At 43.3% G+C, this 19,021-nt stretch overlaps 1 protein-coding gene across 3 annotated transcripts in view; it reads right to left on the bottom strand.

The window, feature by feature from the left end:
* IL1RAP (interleukin 1 receptor accessory protein) overlaps window positions 1–19,021 on the bottom strand; it is a 340,076-nt gene that overhangs the window by 128,578 nt on the left and 192,477 nt on the right. For all 3 annotated transcript variants that reach the window (XM_073589429.1, XM_073589428.1, XM_073589430.1), the window contains exon 2: window positions 6,755–6,819. In XM_073589429.1, the coding sequence (XP_073445530.1) occupies window positions 6,755–6,819 (65 nt within the window). The remainder of the gene's footprint in view (window positions 1–6,754; window positions 6,820–19,021) is intronic.

Raw genomic sequence — 19,021 nt, 5'->3', positions numbered from 1 at the left:
AGAGGCGAGGTTACGAAAACAGCCAAACACAGATGTATTAAGTGGATTACGGAACTCCAATAGAGAAGCATGAGAGTTAGAGAAACAGGATGGCACAAAGGACTACATAGTTTCTGCTACTCGGGAGTTATGGCAATCATGCAGCGCTCTAAATATATGACTTGCTGAGCTGTGATCTGTGACTACACCTGAGCTACAGTGCCTACAGGTAAACTGTGGTAGTCTCGAGACACAAGTTCCCATTGGTTCAGGCTGCTGCTCCTTCCATCCTCTTGCATCTCTGTCTCCTCGGATTAGCTACTGTGTAAAATACAAATCTATCATTGGGTCACCAAGGTCAAGTCCATTCATATTGTAGAGTATTGATTTCTAATACAACATGAGCAACGCAATTTTAAAAATACAGATTATTAAAGCACCAGGGACAAAATTATAATTATTAAGTAACTGCCACACATACACTGTACTGATGCAAATAAGTCTTGAGGGTCTCTTTAACAACACTACAGTTAGACCAATTGATTATATTAATTATTTTCCAATTATAGAACCAAAATATTTCATAAAGTCGTACAGGCAATAGATGCACATCACTCCTATCTTCAAGTGGCCTCTAATCTAATTCTTCTAATGTAATGTCAATTTAATGGGAAGCCAATTAATATAAGTACGTTTTTGAAATGTGGGAAGAAAATACAGTCAATTGGGACCACCTAATGATTCTGATGAAACAGGGATTTCATGAGAATCAGCAGCATGTGAACATGACCTTAATCTTGTAGATTTCAATACAATGCACTTAATTCTTCAGAGCATTATCAGTTGCTAAATCTCATCTCCTCTAAGTACCCAGAAATGTATTCCAGACAAAGCACGTTGCAAAAAGTTACAAAATAGCATGTATGCAGAGTAATACGAATAATAGGAGTGAAATTGATGATCAAATTACCGAACTTGCCTAAAGGCATTCTAAGTGGTCGGCGACTCCGTGATACTAAAGCAAGAAAACCTTTTTATATATTGAAGCTGAAATTTAGCACACTGCACCCAGTTTTGGTAATTCCACAATTGAAAATAAGCAGCTGTAACTAGGGAAAAAGGCACCTAAACGTACAGCACATCTGAATGCTCTTCTCAAAAACGCATGGACAGAGTCGTTATACTGCCATGTACATAAATCCTTAAAATGTTAAGAAAAGAAAAAAATTAAGGTCATCAGGATTTAACCCCCCAAAGCATTTATTCGCACCTTTATCTCTTTTAAAGTCCAGCAATACCTTTACATGGTCAGTCTGTTCTTCCGTTACTGAGAAATTAGTGTTTGAATTATTGTTCAAATGAGGCTGTAGACCTGATGCATCTGTCACTCCAACTCTAATCCCCACCCAGTGCCACGTCTCCTGCTTGACTGAAAGCCTCTATACTGTGTAACTGCAGGCAAAGAGCCCATCAATCAAGCAGGAGGCGGAGAAGGCTGGGGAACAGAGGTGGAGTGACCGAGGCTTCAGATCTACGGCCTCATTTGTATACTAAGTCAAACGCTGATTTCTCAGTCATGGAGGAGCGGATTGTTCATGTAAAGGTTTTGCTGGACTTGTCATTGAATGAGATACATGTGAATATAAAAAGATTTGGAGGTAAAATCCTGCTGACAGATTCTGTTTAAGATTACTTGCAAAGTGGTTTCAATGTATTTTTTGCGTTAGATGCATTGGAATAAAAACCATCTTGAAATCGTGAACATAGTGTTGTGAACTCCCTTGCTCGGATTTCTGAGCCGAAGCTCCCTCTGCTCCCTCTGGTAGTTACTGAGAGTAGTGGAGCTGGCCAGGTGGGTGGAGGTTCTCCACCTGACGATGATCATTGGGAATCTGGGATTGCTGGCTGGGAGCATATAATGAAGCTGGCTGCTCTTGAAGGCTGCTGGTGATTTTTTTGCTCTGTGTGCATTTGGAGCTTTTTTGTCCCCTGCCTGATCTGCATGTTCAGCTAAGTGATTCTTTTGCTAATCCTTTGCATCTAATCTGGTTGTGTCTTTGCTTTCTGTTTTGCTGCTAGGGTTCAGCGTGCTCCCTGCTGGGGGCAGCGCTGGGCCCTGCTTCATACGTTGCAGCTTGTTCAGTCCCCTGTTATGTTAGTATCTTTTTGCTTGCTGCCAGTTTATACCAGAGTGCTGATCTAGCGGGGGTTAGATCGTGTGATCTCAGGCTTTTTTGTATATCAGAAGTGTTGGACTTTTTCAGGGTTTTGTGCATGATTGCAGACAGTATCTTTTTCTGTCCTGTCCTGTCTAGACACCTTGGGCCCCACCGTTTTCTCAGTCTGTTCTCTGCCTGTGTTTGTGTCTCATCTTGTCTCACCAACAATATATGTTTGGGGGCTGTCTATTCCTTTGGGGATCTGCTCCGAGGCAGTTTAGATTTCATCTTTCTGTCTTTAGGCTTAGTTAGTCCTCCGGCTGTGACGAAGGGTCTAGGGCATCGTAGAAACGCTCCACGGCTACTGCTAGTTGTGCGGATAGGATCAGGGGTCTGCAATCCGCTTAGTTACCAACCTCTCTGGTCTTCTGGTGGCTTAGTCTGTTCCTGCCATCCTCCTCGGTGACCCATTCATAACACATAGTCTTCAACCCTCTTCCAACCAGGCAATTATTTATTTTTTGTCTTCTTCTTCAAAGAGCCATAGGCTTTTGAGAGCTTGTTTTTTTTGGGGGGATGAGTTGTAGTTTTGAATGAGACCATTAAATTTACCATTCAATGTACCGGAAAACGGTAGGAAAAAAACGAAGAGCAGTAAAACTGTACAAAAAAAGCAATTATGCAAATGTTTTTGGTGTTTTGCTTTTACGGCTTTCATTGTATAATAAAAGTGACCCAGAAATATGATTCTCCAGGCCAGTACGACTACCGCAATACCAAACTACTTGTACATATTTTTATATAAGTAGTGAACAAATTTGTGGAAAAATGTAGAAAGAAAAAAAAGTCACTTGTCACCATTTTATGAGACCCGTAATGTTTTCATTTTTTGCTTGATGGAGCAGTGTCAGAGCTGATTTTTAGCTCCCTGAACTGGTGTTTTTACTCACACCATTTTGTGACATTCGTATTTTTGATTTATTTTTTTTTTTAACTGCTACGCCAACTGAAAAACTCTCAATCTAGCAATTCAATTTTTTTCTCATTATTCCATTTGCCAATGGGATTAATTTTTACATTTAGATAACTCACTTTTATGAACGCGGCGATGCCAAATGTTTATTCTTTTTGTTTTTAATTGCATTTTGTAGTGCCCTTATAGGACTTGAAACTGTGATCATGTCTTATTATTATTACTTATTTATTTTATATACTACAATACCGTAGTATTACAGTATTTAATAAAAATTAGGGTGTCCTATTAAGCCCAGCTACAAACTCGTTTTCATAGGAGTACCGTCATTGAAAGCACAGGGATCCTAAACAGATCCCCAAATATCATGGCAACCCATCACCACTCCACTATCACATTGCAGGGGATGTCGATGGGCACTTACAATGGCACACTTAAGCCCCCGTTACACATAGCGATATCGCTAGCAATATCGCTGTAACGTCACCGATTTTGTGACGTAGCAGCGATATTGCTAGCGATATCGCTATGTCTGATACTTACCTCCGACCGGCTCCCCCGCTGCTCATCGCTGGTCATGCGAGAAGGTCCTGGATCATTTCTCGTTCGGTGCTTCCTGCTGAGCTTCCTGTGTCGCCGACGAGCGACGTGTGGACGCGGGCGGGAGGACGTCAGGATCGCCGTTTCTGACAGGTAAGTAGCGACCCCCGACCCCTGCGATGTCGCTGGTGAGATATGCCTGTGTGGCAGCTCACTAGCGACCACTTAGGGATGCACCAGCGATCCATATCGTTGTCGGGATCGCTGGTGCATCGCTAAGTGTAACGGTACCCTTAGACAGCAACATTTAGCAGGTTAACAGCAGTGGGTGGAGCTCAGTCCACCAGATGCTGTTAGAGGCAACTCATTGCTGAAAATGGGTATGCCACATGCCATCTTTTCCAGGTGGCTGCACCCCATAGCCCTTCTGAAAAGGCACTTAATAAATATTAAAAGGAATCAACAAATGCACTGCATTGTAAAAATGACTCGCTGTGTATATGTTCAGTCGTTTGAGCTTCTTTTAACTGCTTCACATTTCCAAAGACATGAAGCAATTAAGAGAAGTATCCTTACAATTTCTTACGTGACTTCTGCTTTATATAACAAAGTAATAGAAAACGCTATTGGCAAAAAAGAGCGCTAAAAAAGAAAAAAATGAAAAGCCAATTGAAAAAAAAAGTTTTGGGGCAAAAGACTGTGTCCTGAAGCGTCTTTCTCTTGCATAAACTCAGAGGGGTACACTGGCGCATGCACATACCCTAACAGACATCATTTGCAGGGAATAAAGCAGGCTCAATTTCTGAGCCTACTTCAAAGAAGGGGACTCAACATATGTTGCAAATGTATGTCATATGTTGGGAAGAGATTAAAGCTGATTCATGGGCAGCATGCATCAGAAGCTGGATGCATGATTCAGCCATACATGTTTAAAGGGAATCTGTCAGCAGGATTTTTGCAATTTAATATGAAGACCAAATGCTGAACTGGTTAACACACAGATTTCAAGGGAATCTGTCACTTTTTTTGGTCTTTCAGCTGCCGGCATAGACATCGGGGGCTTATCTACAGCATTCTGTAATGCTGTAGATAAACCTCCGATGTAACCTGAAAGAGGAGAAAAACACATTATATTATACTCACCGAGGTGGGCGGTCCGGTCCGATGGGTGTCGCCGTACCGCCCGACGCCTCCCATCTTCATGCGCTGACGTCCTCTTATCCCTTCCTGAAATGGCTCCGGCGCAGGCGCATTGCTCTGCCCTGTTGAGGGCAGAGCAGGATTCTGCAGTGCGCAGGCGCCAGACCTCTCCCGACGCCTGCGCACTGCAGGACTCTGAGCAGTGCGCCGGAGCCATTACAGGACGGAAGAAGAGGACGTCAGCGCATGAAGAAGGGAGGCGTCGGACCGGACCACAACACCCACCGGACCGGACCGCCCACCTCGGTGCGTATAATCTAACTCTTTTTTTCTTATCTTTCAGGTTACATCGGGGGCTTATCCACAGCATTACAGAATGCTGTAGATAAGCCCCCAATGTCTATGCCGGCAACAAATAGGGCAAAAAAAGGGTGACAGATTCCCTTTCAGTGATGTCCCCCTTATCAACCTCTGTAGTTCTGTTTGATTACAATGATTGTTTTAGCATGAGGAGCATATCATTGCTGTGACTGTGTTTGGAGCGGGATTAGCTTCTTCAGCCCTGCTTCACTGCTAAATCTTTGATTGTGTCAGAACTGCTAAACCCAGTAAACAAAGTTATACATCATTGGATTCAGCTTCCCTTTCTCTACATCAGGCTGCTCTCAGATGAGGTAGCAAAAACCTGCTGACAGATTCCCTTTAAGTGATTATAGTGATTTTTTATATTTTCACCTTACTCACATTTTAACATGTGCCTTTGGTTTCCATTCTCTCTTTTTTTTTTGCCTGATTTTAGTTTTTCAGTTGTTTTAGCTGAAGTAAACATTTGGGACCTTTCCTATTATTGTAACAGCTCAGTTGCTCTCCAGTGCCTTAATAGATTACAAAATCTTTTTTTTTGTACTCTTGAAGACTAATGTGCAAGATTTTAAAGTTTATTAGAAGGATCATGCAATGTATTCCTCTAAAATGGAAAAAAATATATGCAAAAGATACAAAAAAGAAGCAACTTTGAATCTGCAATGAATCCATTAAACGTGAGCTCTCATTTTGCTGACTATAGTACATAATCCGCTAGAACAAAAATAAATAACTTAAAAAAATGTAAATGATGAAGCAAAGCTTTACAGTTTTAGGTCACACAAGAAAACATTTTGTTGCATTTTATATATTTTGAGAGCTCAGCTGTTTTATTTTCTTTTTTTCATAAATCAATAACACAGCTAATGGATGCGTCATTTCTAGAGCGGCTGAGGGTTGGTGTTATTAGTCTGGGTGGGGAGGCAATATCCATAACCTCTTCACGGCCTATTAATATCAGCCCGCAGCTACCTGCTTAGCCTGGTTACTAAAAATAGAGGGGACCCTGTGTCATTTTTTGGGTGGCTTTCCTCTTTTTAATAACCAGTAAAGGTTATGCAAACAGCTGTGAGCGGATAATAAAAGCCTGGGAAGCTTCATGGATATTGGCCTCTTCCCAGAATAATAACACAGCTGTCTGCTTTTTCTCAGCTGGTTATTAAAAATAAGGGGGACCCCACGCCATTCATTTCTTTATTAGCTAAATACATGTCCAGAAAGCTACACACGCACTGCACTAATTATATAGCTCACTGACATTGCTCACTGTTTATTACTATTATTTATCTATATCTGTATATAAGATTATTTTATTAGTTCAAAAACTAGATTGAAATAACAGAATTACTGAATGTAAAAGCTGATGTCAAAAATGCATTGGATATGGATTTCCTATAAATGTCATACGGATGGTAGGTGAGGAAAAAAAACGCACACTCGCATAGCACTTGCATGATACACGGATGCTAGGTGAGAAAAAAAACACATGATACTCGCAGACTTTTCTGGCTGAGAATCTCAGCTACTTTGCAGATGTGAGTGAACTCTAAGGATAATAGGCAATTACACATTAAAACTCATTTTTTTGATTGTTACTTACCACAAATACAATCTCTTGTGATTGTGAGGACAAGTAGGCACATTAAAAGGAAACTGAACTTCATCCTACAGAAAGAAAGAAGAAATAGGTAAGGAATGTTAATAGTGGTAAACTACAATACTACAAAAGTGAAACAGCAGGAACTTCTTGCACCTTGTGCGTTGATATGCTAAGAAGTGCTTAGATATGTGTAAAATGGGGGCGATGAAGCCGCAGCACAATAATACAGATATACTCTGTAATATCCTAGCTTTGAAGGAATGACAGTCTATCTCTACCTCATCAATTATTTCTAAAGTGAAGACTTATGATAGAGGAAAACAGAACTGAGAATTGAATGCCCCTTTTGTTATGTAAGCAATGCATGGTCTGCTGAAAGTGAATTTTCTTCCGTTGTAATGATGGCTTATAAATCAAATATAAAATTCCTAAACAGCCAGCTAGAATGTCTAGAACACTTCAGATGAAGTATAAAATAGATTCACTATGAAAATAAGACTGCTCTTTGAAAGCTGGTGTTCAGCGTAGAATTCCAAGTAGTATATAGTTTTCTTTATTTTGAAATATTCTGCACAAATATGTCCAAAATCATCAAGTGAGCTCTGCTATTTCAGCTTTTTCCCAAAGCTCAGCACCATAGCTTGTGAAATAAGACCCAAAGGGTAATACAGTGTCATGATCCAAGGTGGATCTGATAAGTAAATGGACAAAGTGAACTTTTTTCCTTTGGCTTGGTGCCAAAGTGGGTTGATTGCCCCCGGTGGCCATTAGAATTACACGTGGTGTCGTTCATTCTAAGTTGCCCCGGTGGTTGTGAGTGGTATTGCACTTTACTTCTTTGGTTTAATGTGCACGTAATTACAAATCAGGTGTGAGGCTCTATAAAAGAGTGTCAGGTGTGTTCAATCACTGTTGGTATAGTTAGTCATTTACAAGGAAGCCTGGGTGATAAATGGAGTTGAGCTAGAGTCCTGGGCAGCCCAGCCAGAGGGGACGAGTGGCAGCTTTGGAGTCTGCAAGGAGTGCTGGCATGGATTGGTGGAGTCCAACGATGTAGTCTGCAGGAAGAGCTGGCATGGCGTGGTGGAGTCGCAGTTTATGGTGTCAGCAGGAAGTGCTTGCATGGCTTGGTGGAGTGGTGACTATGGTGAGAGTTGCACTCAGCATGCTGGTTGGTTGCTGAAAACTGGACTCAAGCATGCTGGACTTATTGGCAGAGAAGTAGGACTCAAGCATGCTGGACTTTTTGGCAGAAGCTAGACTCATCTTTGGGACTGGGCAGCTGCAACTGGTGGTGGACTCTGCTCCAAGGCTGCACTATGGTGATGGATCCGGGTGGAGAAGATGGACGCAGGTGGTGGGCTCTGTTGCTAGGAGCGTACGCAACAGAGCAAAGCCAAGTGGTGTTCCCCCTGTATTGTCATTTTCCCTTATGTGTGTTTAGTGCAGTGGTGGGATTAGTTTCCGCACCGACCAATTCCCTAGTGAGGGTTTAGGTGCAGGGCGAGTCAGGGTGTGAGGTACGCGTGCGTTGCCTGGTGCGGAACGGCATAGGGAACGTTAGGAGTGCAGGGACACTGGCTCAGGGGAGTACAGGAGGTCTCTATGTCCCTATTCTCTATCGCAGGGCCCACCATTGTTATTGTTACCCAGGTTTCCCCTTTATTATTTAAATTCGCCTTACTGGAGGCGGGGTTTCCAGACTACTGTATATATAACGTGTATTACCTAAATTCGCCAGTTGGAGGCGGTGTGTCCAGCTGCACGTTTTATTATTTAAATTCGCCCTACTGGAGGTGGTGTATCCAGGGTCACGCGTGTCATGGGTTCGCCTTGCGGTACTCGCTGCGTCCAGACACACGTGACCATGACATACAGTGTTTCTGTGCAATTGTCGTGTTGGCTTACTATGGTCTTCTCGGCCGTAAATCATTCTTGGAAAACACATTTATAAAGCCCAGCTTTACACAGAAGAGAGTAAAAAGTTGGTTTGAAGAATGTCTAGTACAAATAATTGTTCCCTCAAAGTCACAGTGGACCTGGAACCTGCAGTTTAGATCATGGTTAGTGGTTTATCTACCCCTCAGGCCAGAATCACACATCTGTGTGCACTAACTGACCCAAATGTGACAGACTCTTAGGGTTACATGAGGCGGTCAAATTTTAAATAGGAGATCCACAGAAAGTCTGGGCATTACAGTCAGAGGATGAACCATGGAACACGCAAGCGATAATCAAGCCTCAAACTACAGGTTGGGCCATTTATATGGATACACCTAAATAAAATGGGAATGGTTGGTGATATCAACGTCAAGTCTGTGGCACATTAGTATATCGGATGGGGGAAACTCTTCAAGATGGGTGGTGACCATGGCGGCCATTTTGAAGTTGGCCATTTTGGATCCAACTTTGCTTTTTACAGTGGGAAGAGGGTCATGTGACACATAAAACTTATTGAGAATTTCACAAGAAAAACAATGGTGTGCTTGGTTTTAACATACCTTTATTCTTTCATGAGTTATTTACAAGTTTATGACCACTTATAAAATGTGTTCAAAGTGCTGCCCATTGTGTTGGATTGTCAATGCAACGCTCTTCTCCCACTCTTGACACACTGATAGCAACTGCTGCTATGTAATGCTATGTGAGATGTTGATTTCTAAGGCCAGGTTCATACTGCGTTAAAGCAGTCCGTTCAACGCATAGCGTTGATGGGCTGCGTTAATGCTATAGCATAACGCGATCGTGTTATGCTATACCTCTAGCGCAGATGCTTCATCTGCGCTAGAGGTGACAGACCTTCGGATGCTGCAGCCTGCGTCCAAGGGTCCATAACAGAATGACCGCATATCACTAGCACATGCCGATTACACGCTGATGTCATATTTGACATCTTTTAGCACCTAGCGCTAACGGTATGCGTTAACTCATGGTAGCGCTCCGGTAGCAAGCGCTACCATGCGTTAGCCCATACTGTCCTATGCACAGTTAATGCCAACGCACCCAAAAACGCTGCAAGCAGCGTTTGAGGGTGCGTCATGAAATAACAAATACTTGCTAACGCATGCTGATTTTGGCATGCATTAGCATGCGTTATTATTATTGCGGGCAATGGGTGCGCTAACGGATCCGTTAGATAGCGTTAGCGACGCTATCTAACGGATCCCGTTAGTGGATTGCCCATAATGCAATGTGGACCCAGCCTTAACGCAGTGTGACCCCAGCTCCACAGTGTTTCTGTGCTCATATTCACTCTTGTACAAAATGTCTCCCACAACAGCCTGGATCTCATCTCGTCCCTCCTCCACACTAGTCCCAATGAATACATATCTGCTCCACCAATGGATATAGCTTAGAGGTTATCTCAGCTGTGATACAGTCATTCCCTCCTGTTAGGTTCCCATTTCTCTCCTCAGAGAAGGTGGGAGACACAACATGTCCGTGTGTTTGTGTTTACGATGGGTTTTGTGTTGAGTAATGGGACAGCAGTTATTACAGAAGTCTTTCTATTGTCCTCAAGAGAAAAGGAGAGTAAAATGTAAAGGATTTATTAATGTATCTACAATCATTACATTTGAAATGTCAATGCTCAGGTTACTTTAATATAGCTATGAATACTGCTTTTGGCATTATGAAATGAATTTGTAAAAAAAAGTCATTATTATTTATACCTGGTTTTTATTTTTTTTTTAAGCATTTTTGGATGTGTTTTGCAATTAACCGAAAAACAAAAAGAAGCATTACTAACTTTTTAAAAATTGAGGGTCCTTAGTGGTCGATATGTTGTAATGGCTAACTAAAAGGATGATAATAAATAGTAAGTTTTCCAGAATACTCAGGTCTCTTCATCTTGAGTAGTCAGGAAAACTTACTATTTGTTAGCATTTTTTCAGTTAGCCATTACAACATATCAACCACTGAGGAATCTCAATATTTGATATTTTCAATGTACTGGCTAACACGGCACAAAGATATATTTTTCATGTTTACCTTTTAAAACCCCTGCGGCTACAGAACTGGTCTGTGCTTATTGTTCTGCAGTGATGGCAACACTTTTATGCGCTTTCACAGATAGACTGGCAACAAACCAGCAAAGGTGAGGATGAGTGGCTGCTCCTTTGCTGGCTTGGTGCCAGCCTTGCCGGGTCTCTCTGCGTTTATTGCATATCAATCACACGGACAGGTACCTGCTGCTGCTATGTACTGGCAGGGGAGATAGCAGTTAAGTAACTCTTGTTTTATTATTTTATAGCATAACCAACCTCTTTGCCCATTTTATGTTGATCCCAGACAACTCTTTTAAGGCCACATGAACACAATCAGTATTTGCTCCCAATTTTACCTCAGCATTTGTAAGTCAAAACCAGGAGTTGGTGAAAAAGGAGGTGGTGACATGTTTCTACTAGGCCGGAGTCACACATGTGGGAAACACGGCCAAGTCTTGCATGTTAATACCCGGCATTGCCGCCAGCACTCACGAGCGGAGCGTGCAGCTGTATAGCAATACATGCAGCTTAATGCTCCGATCTGAGTGCCGGCTCAGTGCCGGGTATTAACATGCGAGACTCGGCCGTGTTTCTCGCATGTGTGATCCCGGCCTTATACTTTTCCTCTGATTCTTCCACTCCTGGTTTTGTCTTACAAATACTGAGGTAAAATACTGATCAAATACTGAACATGTGAACATCACCTAACAGCAACTACATTGATGAGAAACAATTAGTGATGAGCGAACATGCTAGGATAACGTGTTACCCGAGCATGCTTGAGTGTTATCCTAGTATCTTGGGCGTGCTCGGATAATATGTTTGAGTCCCTGCAGCTGCATGATTCATGGCTGTTAGACAGCTACAACACATGTGGGGATTGCATGTTATACGAGCACCATCGCTCCTCACTAGTAACAATGTTTTGAAATTTTGATTTTCAGGCTCCATATTTCACCATCCACTACAGCTTTGAATGTGGGACTACCATCATTTTATAGAAAATCAATTTGACCGTTAATTATTTAGCATATGATTAGTTATGCAGATTCTTGTCACGTCACTGCATTGCTACTGCTTTGCTCCTAAAAATCTAAATTTAAATTTTTGTATTTTGTTAGTATTTTGTAAATTCTCCTTTGGCTTTCAACACTGCCTGAATCCTTCTGGGTAAGCTCTCGATCAGATGCGTGTCTCTTCTACATGTTCCCAAAGTTGGTGCATATCGGTTGACTCACTTGGGTATGTATACAGCTTTCGCTTTCACTCTACCCACAAGTGTTCAATTGGGTTGAGGTCTGGGGACTGTGGCGGCCATTCCAGCACCTCTTCTTCATTGTCATTGAACCATTTATTTGCCAAATCTTTATGTATACAGTTGAGAAAAGCAGCCTACATCACAATTTAGAGACATCACAATGCAATCATTTGGATTGATTTCAGCAGTAACTTGCTCCTATCACACTAACAGCATGCGGTACCCTTCTGAAATAAACTGCAGAGGTGTATGCATCACTAGAAACCAGAAGAAAAGCAGATCTGATTCCCAGAATTCCTCCTGAAAAGCTTTGTATAATTACATTTCATGCCCTGGAGGGTCAGGGCCAAATACCCATGAGAAACCACAAAGCATTTACACTAATTTCAGTCCTAATATAGGTCACTACTTTTGGTTGCAGAAAATAAGAGTGCAGTAAAACGCAAGGTTTCCCTGTAGCCGCAGGCTAGCAGTTAATGGAAGCCTTATCGTAGAGATAGATGTCCTTTTGCCAGGGACGAGATATGACAAACTTGCCTGCATTTGTTTATCTCGTGGTGCAGACTCTGTTCTTTACCTGACAAACAGAACGAGCAATTCCTCAATGTTCATTTACAACTGTGCAATAAATGAGCGGTCAGTTTTGTATTTGGGATGTGAGATACCAAAGCACGAAGTGAATGGGAAAAATATTAGCTGAAGGTAAATTGCTTTCGGTTAATGTGCAATGGCTTTTGTTTTTGTAGGAGTATTGCATATTGACTGGCATATTGATTTGTTTTTAAACTACAGTTTTCTCAATGGTCCATTTAGTGTTTAAAGGGGGCGGCCTAGCTAAAGGGGCACGGCTATGATATGTGTCACCTGCAGACGGAGCAGCCGAGTCTAAACCCCAGCACATTTTCAGCAAAACTATTGTTCATATATTCAGAAATTCAGGACGTGGGAGCAAAAGGGGAATATAAGAAGAATTCCTCCAGAGAAGCAGATAAAGGGAAAAACATCTTTTTTGTACATTGGATTACAACTTGAAACACAAAGTATACACAAAGAAATGGAATGTGGTTAGAGATGGGCGAACCCGAACAGTAAAGTTCGGCGTACCAAACACGGACTTCACCAGGAAGTCAGTGTTACTTACTATTCGGGTTCGGCTGCCCGAACACCAGGTATTTGTCGCACTGTCATGTGCATGACAGTGTGGCAAACACCGCTTCTGATTGGCGGTGAAACCATCCCCGCCGGTCAGAGAGCCGCAGTTCCCACAATGTCAAGAGAAAGCGAGAGTGCTCAGCTGTGATCGGAGGTATAAAGTCTACCTTCAGTTACTGGTGTCAGCTGATGGGGCTACTGCTCCCATCATCTGACACCTGCAGCCACGAATAACCGTTAGAGCCGCAGCGGCAGATGGGAGTATTCATCAGCTGCTCCTGCGCTGTAAATAAATAATTTAAAAAAGGCATGGGTTTCCCTGTATTTTTGCTAACCAGCCAGGCAAAACTCACAGCTGGAGGCTGCAACCCTCAGCTGTCAGCTTCAACAAGGCTAGTTATGAAGAATAGAGGGTTTTTTTGTTAATAATTTAAAAAAACGGCATGGGATCCCCCCCATTTTTGACAACCAGCCTTGCTAAAACAGACAGCTGGGGTTGCTATTCTCAGGCTGGTAAGGGGCCATGGATTTTGGCCCCCCCAGCCTAAAAATAGCAGCCCGCAGGTGCCCAGGAAAGGCACATCTATTAGATGCACCAATTCTGGCGCTTTGCCCGGCTCTTCCCACATGCCCTGTAGCGGTGGAAAGAGGGGTGATAGTTGGGCGGGTTGCTGTTACCTTTGTATTGTCAGGTGACATCAAGCCCCGAGGTTAGTAATGGAGAGGCGTCAATAAGACACCCCCATTACGAACCCCATAGTCACATTTTAAGAAAACACAGACACCCAGAAAAAATCCTTTAGTTGAAAGAATAACAGACTCCTTTAATAATCTTAATTAAACCATACTTACGACCTCGCCTAATTTCACCGAAAGCCCTTTTTTAATTATTTATAGTGCAACAGCGGCTGATGAATATTCCCATCCGCCGCTTCTGCTCTCACTGTAATTAGCGCTAGCAGGTGTCGGATGATGGGATCAGTAGTCCGATCAGCCTACACCAGTGACCGGAGGTAAGCTTTATACCTCCGATCACAGCTGAGGGCTCATGTGGTTTTTTGGCAGCGTGGGAACCATGGCTCTCTGACTGGCAAGGATGATTTCACCGCTGATCAGAAGCAGTGTTTGCCACTCTGTCATGCACATGACAGCGTGACAGGCACTGGATGTTCGGGCCCCCCATTCAAGTGAATGGAGTCCGGGTTCGGGTACTGTTCTGATACCTGAACTTTTTGTAACTGTTCGGTCGAACCCGCCGAACCCAAACATCCAGGTGTCCGCCCATCTCTAATTGTGGTAGGTCATATTTCATTTAACACGCCTGCATATCCTGTTGAAATGCCATAAATATTTAACATGGGACTAACCTTTTAAAAACAGAATTTTTTGTTAGAACTGTGTGTGTGTAAACCGAACATTAGGGTTTTGAAACATAATGTAGGGGTAGAGACCCTGATTGCAGTTAACTGGATTATATTACTGATCAGAAGTGCGGTCAGTCTGTCTAAACAAGTTTATAAATGACATGTAGCCATTGACAATCATTTACCGCAGGTCTGAATGTACCTTAAAGCTATCTTTACTGGGCTGCTGCTGTAGTTTTGATAAAACACTTATTTCCATTACCATTAGTTATAAGCAGTAGATGATTACTGAGAGGACTAGCAGAACTGCAGTTATCTAGTCCTCCATATTCATGAACTGTATCTATTTCCGCCCTCCATCACTGATTGGTAGCTTCCTGCCTATGCACAGTGTATATTTAAAGCTACCAGCAAATAAAGCTCAAAATTGAGAGAGCTGGCAGCTCTAAAACAGATAAAACAGTGTTGTACGAAAACTACTGTAGTCAATACTAAATGGGACGACAGGCAGTATCCTCAGGGCACACTGATGTACGCTATGGCACTATATTCAATTCGGAGAATAAATCCTGGGCATTCTGTGTATTCATGTATGCAGGAAGACTGTAGGACAGGAGGACCAAGATAAATAGAAACTTGGGGAGGAAGGCAATGGCAGAGACAGAGTCAATATTCTATGTGTCTTTTTCTTTGAGAGGATTAGACAAATGGAATTCATGTGCAAAAAAAAGAATTGCTTCATTAATTATGAAACGGGGTGCCGAAAGACCCACTGATTATCCAGGGGTCCATCAGGGTTCTGTTTGTTTCAGTTTGTAGAACGGAATAAAAAGTTCTGATTGTTGACCTTTTTCGTACATGAAAAGTAGCACAAAACAGACCCCATAAAGATCAGTGGGTCTCTTCTGCTTCCGTTTGCATAACTGATGCAAATGGAAACTTTTGCAAATTAATTCAGTTTGTTCCTCTCAAGGTAAAGATAAATGGGATATAGGGACATGAGAAGTGAGTCTTAGGCTACTTTCACACATCAGGTTTTCGGCGTCAGGCGCGATCCGGCGTCGTGCCGGAATGCCGGATCCGGCAAATGTTTTGTAAAACCTGAAGTGCCGGATCCGGTTTTCTGCCGGATCCGTCTTGTTCTTGACAGACAAAACCGGATCCGTCTCATCCGGTTCATCCGTTTTTCTATCCGTTTTTCTATCCGTTTTTCGACGGATTACGCCGCATCCGGTTTTTAAAATTGACCCTTGTGGCCTTCCGAACGGGATTGGCTACTGGAAAACTAGATATAGCATGTTCCTACAGCCCTTCTTTGACAGGTTGTAGAGAAGAAAGTGCAGGTTGGAGAGAAGAGCAAGTTACTGGCGAAGATGGATGTTGTCATTGGAAATATTACCACTAGAAGTTCTGTGATGGTTTCAGGGACAATTTTCCACTATACTTTATGTCACCTCAAGGCAGAGTACACTGGGATGACAGAGTGTGAAAGATTTGTGCCCTAAACTTGTGTACCTTCTGGACCAACAGTATATACCTTTGCCAACCAAAGTTGGCTATCTTGTCATGGTCTTACTATTTTTACCTTTAGGCCACAGGTGTGTACCTGGTTGTGTTTTATGCAAAGTATTTCACCTTTTAACAAAAGTTGTGTACATTGGTAGGAAATCACCAACAATAAACACAACTTTTTAGGTGAAATACTTTGCTTCAAACACAACCAGGAACACAACTGTGGCAAAAAGCTAAAATTTACCCACAGTTATATACCTGGTTTTGAATACCTTTTTACCTTTGAAATACCCTGTATTTAACCTTTTTTTAAAACATAGTTCGCCGCAGAAAGAAATGACAGACAACCATTGTGAAACGATAATTTAACTTTTATTTAAATTTTTTTTTTTTTTGTAAAATGTTTTTAAAGTGCAAAAAACTTTTTTAATAAAGGTTTTAAACCCAATGGGCATTTTTATTACAAAAAACACACGTTACAAATCTGTGTACTGTGGGGTGGAAATACTGCTGGAGGGGCTGCGGGACACTTCGACACTGGGTGTGTGGAGAGAGGACTGGGATCGTGGTGGGGAAGGAACAGTTAGAGGTGAAGGTGTGGAAAAAGCTACAGAATGGGTGGACATGTGGGAGGCAGAAGAGGTGGTGGGCGGTGGAGTGGAGGGTTGGGCAGGGACTGTAGGAGCAGATGATGTTGATGGAAAGTTGTATGGGGAAGGAATTTGGTACGGGGAATGAGTTTGGTACGGGGAAGGAGTTTGGTACGGGGCAGGTTGCTGGAAGTGGGGAGATGTCTGGTACTGGGGAGGTTGCTGGTACTGGTGAGGTTGCTGGTATGTAACAGGAGGGGGAGGATGGAAAGTGGCTGGAGGGGGTGCAGATGTAATAGGAGGGGGAGGATGGAAAGTGGCTGGAGGGGGTGCAGATGTAATAGGAGGGGGAGGATGGAAAGTGGCTGGAGGGGGTGCAGGTGGAGGAACTACAGTGGTGGGAGGTGGAGGTTGGGAGGTAACCTGCTGTAGAGCACCGTGGCACGAATGCATTACATGCATCTGCTGGGTAGGAGATAGTGTTGCCATGCGCTCCACAACAGACCTGAAAAAGGTGTGGTTTGGCGAAGATCTTGCTTCTGAATGCATGGTTTGCAGAAGTGTCTTCACCTCCAGAATGCTGGAGTTGATCTGCTGAAAGCCTGCGGAGATTTGCTCTGACAAGACTTTGAGACAGTTCTGGAAAGATGCATTCAGATGCAAGAACTCTTGCGCATAACTCTTTTCCTGACCCCTCTGCCGCTGACGCCCAGTACCCGCAGGTGTACTAGAGGTGGCAGGGGCAGAAGGGTGGGGTAAAGGGAAAGCGATCTCCTCACCAGCAGCTTCATGTAATGTAGGCGGCCACGATGCTCCTGTGCTGGTGGATGGGACAGATGGGTCGAATGTGTGGGAAGGCTGGGAAGGTGCAGATGTACCGGGGCGGTCGAAGTCTCCCTCGGTGCCGGTCTCCTCAGGGATCGCCTCAGAAGGGTCCAATCGTGCAGGCTCCCGAGTGCTGCTCACCGTGCTGTGTAATAAAGAGAAAAAAAAACAATTAAAATACTGACATGGTATGGCCCTGGCTGAAAAAAAAAAGTTACATCTAACATTTTTTTCACATGTGGTGTGTAATATTTACCTTCTGGTGAGCATTGTTTCCCGGAGGAACGACAGGGCTTGTGCGTACTTGTACTTGCTCCTGCGTCCTCCAGATCCACTCGGGGCCCGCATCTCTTTATTGAACTCCTTCTTGAAACGATCCCTCACAGACCGCCACCGATTCACAATTCTGTTCCCTGAAACGAGAAAGGAGTGGTTAGTATACAACATCAGTGTTTCACAAACTCCAGTCCTCATGGTCCCCAGGGGTCATGTTTTCAGGATTTCCATAGTAAATAGAAATCCTGAACACATGATCCGTGGGGACCACGAGGACTGGAGTTCGGGAAACACTGGTTTACATCAAGCAACCGGTACTGTATATACTTACGCTCTTTAATCTGGGCCCGAGCTTCGAGGTCCTCCCAGCGGCCCACAAGGAGAGAACAGATTTCCTCCCAGAGTCGTCGGGTAACGATCAGGTCAGCGTGGCGGCGGTCAGCCATATTCCAGAGCGGCTTCCTTTCTCTGACGAGATCGATGAGGCGGTCCACATCAATCCCTCCATCCTCACCGTCAGAGTCGGGAGCACGCTGTGAAGGCTGTTAAAGAAAAAGACAAAAATAACATAATTAGCCTCCACAAAAGAAATGAAATAAAAAGAGCAAAAAAACAAAGCAAAAATATTTATACTTACACGCTGGTGACTGCCGCGTTGCTGTCGCCGACGACCCTGGGAGGCACTGCGAGGACCTCTTGGCCGAGCACCAGATTGGGAAGACTAGAGAAGAAAACAAAAAATGTTATGTCTTTGGATGTAGGCATTTGTTTGCTGTGTGTGGTCTGCAGAACATTGTTTTCTATGTGTTGTGTGTAGTGTGATGTTGTGTTTCTGCGTTTGATGCAAAAAACTTACCAATTGTGAGCCCACTCCAGGTGTCTGTCCACCCCTTCCTTCTTCTTCTGGGAGCTCCTCTTCATCTTGTGATTCTTGTTTTGAAATAAAAGTCAATGAATAGACATATATTACAGAGATGATGGATTTTGGAAATAAAAACTTACCGTCAAACGCTGACGATGCGAGGGAGGGCTCCCAGAAGAAGATGTGCTGTCCTGTTGATGGCCAGACTCCATGGCTGTGGGTATTGCTGCTGCTGTTGCTGCTGCCAGTGATGCCATTTCTGCTGCTGCTGCTGCTGCATCTCTTTGGCGGCTGTTGAATAAAGAGAAACAAAGGGCCAATGAATATCTTGATATTCCATGGCCCTAGTTTGGAGGAATGGGGGATTTGATAATTACCGTCTCTCATCTGCTGCTGGACTCCCCTCCTCAGCATGTTCCATTTGCTGCTCCATTTGGGGTGG

This window comes from Dendrobates tinctorius, unplaced genomic scaffold, assembly GCF_039654945.1.
Source record: "Dendrobates tinctorius isolate UK_male_01 unplaced genomic scaffold, ASM3965494v1 ptg000107l, whole genome shotgun sequence".
NCBI lineage: Eukaryota > Metazoa > Chordata > Amphibia > Anura > Dendrobatidae > Dendrobates > Dendrobates tinctorius.
This window is presented reverse-complemented; position numbering and strand designations above follow the sequence as displayed.